The following is a 7480-nucleotide window of genomic DNA, read 5'->3' on the forward strand; positions in this document are numbered from 1 at the left end:
ATGCTACTTATTATTTTTTATCTTATCTCTTTGGCAAGCCATCAAGTGGTCATCTTGGAGCAGATGTATTTACTGTAAAAGGATTTCGTAATTGGAAGAAAGTCAATGATGGAAAGAATTATGCATTTCTTAATCATGTTGGAGACGATCCTTGTTCATCACATAATAATGTAGTAAAATATTGTGATATTTTATTGAATCAGTCATAACATATTCATAATTTTATAAATGTGCAATCTTCAGAGGAAAAACGAAAAAATAGATTGAGATTTAAAGCCTCCATTGATACAATTTGTTGGTTATCTTATCAAGGTTGTGCATTTAGAGGACATGACAAGTCCTCTAAATTTCAAAAATTATGAAAATTTATTTGAAATGATAAAGTTGTTAGCATCATGTAATGATAATGAGTAAAAGTTGTCTTGCAAAATATTCCATATAATTCTCAGTGGACTTCTCCAAAAATTCCAAAGGAGCTTCTACATATTCTTGCAAGTAAGGTTCGAAAATATATTTGTGAGGAGATTGATGAGTCCAAATTTTACATTATTATTGATGAAGCATGTGATGAGTCGAAAAGAAAGCAATTGGCTATTATTTTGAGGCTTGTTGACAAAAATGTTTTGATAAGAAAATGATACTTTGATTTAGTGCATGTTGAAGATACTTCAGAAGCAACTTTTAAAAAGGAATTATGCAATATTCTTTCTCGATACTGTCTTGACATTCAAAGTATGCGTGGTCAAAGATATGATGGTGCTAGTAATATGCATGGAGAGTTTAATGGGTTGCAAGCATTGATTCGACAAGAATATCCTTATGTATATTATGTGCATTGCTTTGCTCATAGGTGAAAAATTTTGCTAAATTCTATTTTTAGATTTTAATTTATTGATATATTTTATTTTATTAATATATTATTATAATATTATTTACAGATTACAATTTGCACTAGTTGTTGCTTTTAAAGAGGTTATCCCAATTCATCAATTTTTTTCAAAGTTGACCTTCATAATAAATCTCATTTGTAACTCAAGTAAACGACATGATAAATTAGAAGCTGCTAAACTTGAAGAAATTGCATATTTGTTAGAATTTGATAAATTGAAGACTGGTAGAGGGGTAAACCAAAGAACCATATTGAAACGAGCTGGTGATACTTGTTGGAGTTCTCATTATGATTCTATATGCAGTTTAATTGCAATATTTGGTGCAACTTCTTCTGTTCTTCAAAGTATTATTAAAGATGGAGCCACTTACTCTCAACGTGGAGATGTTGATATTGCTTACAATTCAATGAATTCATTTGAATTTATCTTCATTTTACTTTTTGTAAAAGAGATGATGGAAATTACTAATCTTCTTTGTGATGCTCTACAATAATAATCTCAAGAGATTGTAAATGCCATGCAATATGTTGCAACAACAAAAAGTCTAATTCAATAATTAAGAGAAGATGGATGGGATACTCTACTTGAGAATGCCAAGTTATTTTGTCAGCAGCATCTTATTGATATTCCTGATTTTAGTGCTCCTTACATAGCACGTTGGGGTCTAGCTTGTCACCAACAAGATAAAGTTACCATTGCGCATCATTATCGAGTAGATATTTTTCTTATTACAATAGATAAACAATTGCAAGAGTTAAATCATCGATTTAGTGAGGAGACAATAGAGCTCTTATTTCTTTGCTCATCTTTGATTCTTAAGAATAGATATAAAGCATTCAATATTGATAATATTTACAAGCTTGCAGAGAAATACTATCTTATGGATTTCACTGAGCAAGAAAAGATCAATTTCAAATTTCAGCTTCAGCATTTTATTCGTGATGCATCTCATGATCTAAATTTGAAATTTCTTTCTAAAATATCTAATCTTTATAAAGCATTGGCAGCAACAGAAAAATCAAATGTATACTATTTACTTGATTGATTGATTCATCTTGTATTAACTCTTCCAATGTCTACTGCTACTATAGAACGAACATTTTCAGCAATGACGTTAGTGAAAACAAGACTCCATAATAAGATGGAAGATGACTTTCTTGTCGATAATTTAGTTATCTATATTGAAAAAAAAATTGCTGAACATTTTGATTCGGATTCCATCATTGATGAATTCAAAGATTTTAAAAACATCGAGGAGCACTGTAATAGAAGTATGTCATTGTATTGGTATGACTTATTTTTATTTTATAAAATTATTTTATATTTGGCCTCCTCAAGTATTTCATCCAAGGTCCGCCCCTGTTTCCAAGCCTAATCCATTTTTACTGGGATTGCATTGATGCTACATTTAGCTTAATAGGTTTTGACTCAAATATGAAATTCATTTTTTAGGAATACTAAATTTATTCATCTTTTATCTTTTTCTTTTTTTGCAGAAACAATGTTTCATTGATGCAAATTGTAAAAGTACAAATATAAAGCCTGAAAGTAACAAGCCAGACACCATTTGAACTTGTTTGTTTTTTTTTATCTTGTTTGTCTTAATTATGCCAAATCCATACATGATCCAAATAAAATTACATTAATCTTGTATTTGTACACAATTGATGTGTTAAAAATTTCATACTAAGTTGGATCTAACATATTTTAGATTTATTTGTGCTTGATCCTTTTTTCTTTATTATTATCACATCCCGAATCTAGCATCCGGATCGGGCACGTAATGGCCACACACTTTTTTTAAGGAAAGATCCTAAAAAGTATGTAAGATCTATTTTTTTGTCAATACACAATTCTATGCTCTTCATTGTTCGGTCTCAAGCCCCATAGTATCTTCTAAATCTGAAAAAAAATAAAAAAGAGAGGATGAGCTTTACGGACATAAGTTATCAATATCTCTAAGGGATCAAATACAATTAAATTTTTTTTTTTCAAATATACAATAATAGATATAAATATCAATATAATTTGAATTTTCAAAATATGCTATGTGAAACAACAAGATTTAAAAATCTCTCTCATTCTTCATTAACTATAGCCATGATTAGTCCCGTGATAAGGGCCAGAAGAGATCAATCCTTGAATACAGAATATCTAATCCATCGATGTGTACCAGTGATCAGCCCTACTAGCTAGGCCCAGAAGGAAACTAGCTTTGAATCACACGTCCATGATTAGCCCCATGACAAGGCAAAAAAATTAGTTCTAAAAACAAACATATGAATGCATCAATGTATACCAGTGATCAGCGTCGATGGGCTAGATCCAAAAGGACTAACTTTGTCAGCGATTAGTCTTGATTGGTAAGGCATATAAGAAATACATTTCTGACGTGTGATCAATGATCAGTTCTATTGGCTAAAATCAGATCATAACCCAACTAGAGAGTTTTTCTCATCATTTCCACAATAATTGATTTTCATAGCATGATTAGATCATTTTTCATAACAATAGTAATTCAAACTTCCATATCTTATTTTCAAAAAAAGCAACAAAATATTTTTTATTCAAAAACTCATGCAAGGTGAACATGCATAATTTTTATTTCTAAAAATCATGCAATATTAATTAATCTCCTTTCCAAGTACCACATAATAGATTTAAAACAAAAAAAATAATTTATTTCAAATTGTAGTTTGCAATAATCATATCAGTCACTTTATGCTTGAACCACAATTTGAATAATCATTTTCATGAGAGCATGCATAACATAAATAATTTTTTAAATCCTTAAATATTTATATATATTATTTTATAAAATTAATTTGAAATATATGATAAAAATCTCAGAGAATATAGGAAACTTACAGATGATTGAATCCAAAAAATCATGATTTGTGGAATGTGGCCTGATCCTTAAATCTATACTTCTCCCGATCTAGATGAGAAATTCTGTATTAGATTTATTTCATTAAGCAAAAAAAAGAGCAGTCAAGATTTTTTTTTTTTTTTGATCTGACTCAACCAACTTAAAAAGAAGAGACTCGCTTGGTCTACATCATGATTTGGATCGGATTGTGGGACGAATCTAAACGTCTTAAATCTGTCTTCTTTTTTTCTCCTTCTTTTTCTTTTCTTCTTTTCTTTTTTTTTCTTTGGGATAAACTAATGGGATATCTTCAATTGAGTTTAAACTTAAAAGTAGCTTTCTATTTTAGTTTTAAGTAAAAAATACTCTCTATTTGAAATATAACCTAAAAGCAGCTCCTCAAATGGTATGAAATAAAAGAATTGCCTCTATAGTTATAAAGCAACACTATACTATTATAAAATAATATTGTACTATTATAAAATAATACTGCACTATTATAAAACAGTGCTGCACTATTATAAAATAGTACTATACTATTATAAGGTAATACTACACTGTTACACTATTATAAAGTAACACTAAATTATTGTAAAGTAATACTATACTATGACAATGTAATACTAACTTATTGTAAAAAAATACTGTATTAATATAATACAATAAAACAACACTGCATTATTATAAAAGAATACTGTACTAATATAATGTTATACTGTCTTATTATAAAAAAATACTGCACTAATATAATATAATAAAATAATACTGTATTTTGTAAAGAAATACTGTACTAATATAATATAATACTACCTTATTATAAAAGAATACTGTCTTATTGTATAAAAGTATAAAGATAATTTTAGTCAAAAATGAAGAGTTATTTTTAATTTATGTTTAGAATGAAGAGTTATTTTTACATAAAACTTAACTGGGAGCTGCCCTTAAATTGAAAGTAGAACTAAGGATTTATCCCTAGTTCTCTATTTTTCTTCTCATTTTTTTAGTTCTCTCCTCTTTCTTTCTCTCTTTTTCTTTCCTTCTCTCCTTTCCAAACCAAACCAGCAGCTTCTCAAAGAAAAACAGAGGGAAGGAGGGGTGGGTTGGTGGTGGTCAGAGACCAAGGCGATCGAGAGTGGTGGTGCAACAGCGACGATGATGGGGTGCGGCCGACGGGTTGATTCTGATAGGTATGCTTTTCAAAACTAGAGAGATGAGAAGATTTGGGAGAAAGAGGGTCTGTGAGAGACAGCATCTTGATCGCAGTAAATTAGTGGCTGTCGGAGGTGAGAAAGAAGGGAGTGGGAAGCTTTGGTGGTGGATCGACTAAGAGGAGGGGTGGTGGGATTTAAGAGGAAGAGGCGGAAGGGGATAAACTCGATTGTTGTTGGATAAGGCCGGACTTCACCTGTGTATCCCATCCAATGACCTCTCCCAGATTCTCACATCGTTTCATATTTGACACTGATACTGATTTTAGTTGTAAGACCTTGGATTCATTGATTTCACCTTCTGTGCCACCCAAGCCATTCCGACCAATCCACTTCAGCCACCTACACCATCAATTTTGTCCATCTATCTTATACAAGACCCAAAATGATTCAGTTTTATCCATTAAATCAGCTGCCCAAACTTGATAAATATCTCCTTAACTCACGCAAATGAAAAGAAAAAATTGAAAATTTAGTGAAGATTCTAATCAAATGAAGACTCACTTCTCTTCTTCTTCCTGATATCCATCAGATCTTTAATGAGAAGAAAACTTGAAAGCTTGGGATGCGTTTGGTTATATTTTTTGATTTTTGATTTTTACTTTCTAATCGGTACTTTTTAGTTTTTTTTTTTTTTACTATAGAACAAAAGCAAAAAAAGCAAAAAGTATGTTTGGTTACGCCTCATTTGGCCTCATGTGCATACCTTCCACGACGTGCATTGCCTCCTCCAACCGCCCAGCTCGGCCAAGCAGATCCACCACACATCCATAGTGCTCAACCCTCATAGGAATGTCATAAGCTTTCTTCATGAGATCATAGTACATGAAACCTTCATCTACCAAACCTGCATGGCTGCAGGCAGCAAGCACACCCGCAAAACTGACACCATCGGGCTCAAACCCTCCCCTCTGCATCATATCAAAGTGCTCAAGAGCCTCCCTGCAGCACCCATTGATTGCAATCACTGAATTCCATGAAACCACAGTTCTGTTAGGCATTCGTTCAAACAGTTGATGAGCAAAATTCCATGAAACCATCGATCACTGCCGTCCCAGACACCCTGTCCCTTTTTGGCATTTCGTTAAACATAGAGATAGCCTGATCAACATCGCCATTCCTCATGTACTCGGCGATCATAGTGTTGCGAGAGACCAAGTTCCTAGTGGGCATTCGCTCGAACACTCCGCGGGCCAGATCCGCCTGTCCGCACTTCGCATACATGTCGACGAGAGCAATGGCGAGGACAGGCGGCTCGTGATCGCCGCCGCAGCGGCCGGGGGTGGGGCGGCACTTGAGGGCGTGGGCGTGGAGGGCGCGGCCCAGAGGTAGGGCGTTAGGGGGACGACGGGAAGTCGGCGCAGGCGGAGAGGAGGGTGACGAGCGTGACATGGTTGGGCTAGATGCCGGTGGCAAGCATGCGAGAGAAAGCAGCGGCCGCGTCGGGTAGAAGGCTGCGCCGGGCGAGACGGGCGATGACAGTGGTCCACGAGACGACGTCTCGTGGGGGGATCGGTTATGTTCGACCAACGGAAGACAGACGAAGGGTCTTTGGGGAGGAGAGAAGAAGCAAAAGCAATTTTTAGGAAGCAAAAAAAAATTGCTTTCCACGTAAAGCAAATATTTAAATTTTTTAAATTTTTTTATTTTTATTTTTTGAATTATCATCAAATACTATTTTTTGATTTTTATTTTTTAAAAATTAAAAAAAAAAAAAAAAAAAAAAAAAAAAAAAGTAGGGACTAACCAAATGCACCCTTAGCTAAGATCCTAGTCATTCCCTTCTTCCTCTTCCCATCAGACCTTTTAGAACCCATTTCCACCATTTGAGCACCGTTCAATGTTCAGATTCAACATGCTACATGCTTCCACACCCTTTCTCTAAACCATTACAAGCCATCCATCAAGGATATCAGGAAGGAGCAAGAAGAATTTGCTCCCCTTTACTTGAGAGATGTCTACTATAGCTCCAATGAAGATCTCATTTAAGCAGTGGAAGCACCTGGAGGAACCGGCTTTCCTTTTTTTTTATATTAGCACATCGGAGTCAGAAAATAAAATATTATAAAATTGAATAGAAAGAAACTTAAAAAAAACTAGGATCATGTTTTCTTAGTTCAAATTGATCCTGATTTTACAATTGGAAATATTAAGAGGAGGAAATCTTTCCTTTTATACAAGTCATGGGCCTTAGACTTGCAAGAAAGAAAATTAGGGTATTTTTAAACTGAGGTCAGATTTTATTAGACTAAATTAAGCTCGATTCTTTTAAATGGGAAGGGGATTTGTATTAACACAACCAGCACATCTTAAGATTTGTAAGGTATGTATATCTAGAAGCTATAACAGAAACCAACAAATAAAACATCAATGTCAGTTATGTGCAATTTGAGAATGTTATGAAGTTGAACATAGATATAAATATGAGGAATCAAATCACCAAGTCCAAGTTTCGGCATGGTGTTTATATGACAATAATAGAGTAATGAAAAATTTTAGCATGCATTGACTGT

The 7480-nt window shown here is 33.5% G+C and overlaps 1 protein-coding gene across 1 annotated transcript; it reads right to left on the reverse strand.

The window, feature by feature from the left end:
• Positions 1-970: 970 nt before the first annotated feature.
• Positions 971-6548, reverse strand: LOC109506614 (pentatricopeptide repeat-containing protein At1g05750, chloroplastic). The gene is made up of 2 exons (XM_029268272.2): positions 5674-6548; positions 971-2792 (listed from the first exon to the last, which is right to left on the reverse strand). The coding sequence occupies exons 1-2, from the start codon at positions 6005-6007 to the stop codon at positions 2755-2757; spliced, it is 372 nt and encodes a 123-aa protein (XP_029124105.2). The 5' UTR covers positions 6008-6548; the 3' UTR covers positions 971-2754.
• Positions 6549-7480: the final 932 nt, after the last annotated feature.

Source organism: Elaeis guineensis, chromosome 14, assembly GCF_000442705.2.
Source record: "Elaeis guineensis isolate ETL-2024a chromosome 14, EG11, whole genome shotgun sequence".
NCBI classification, from domain to species: domain Eukaryota; kingdom Viridiplantae; phylum Streptophyta; class Magnoliopsida; order Arecales; family Arecaceae; genus Elaeis; species Elaeis guineensis.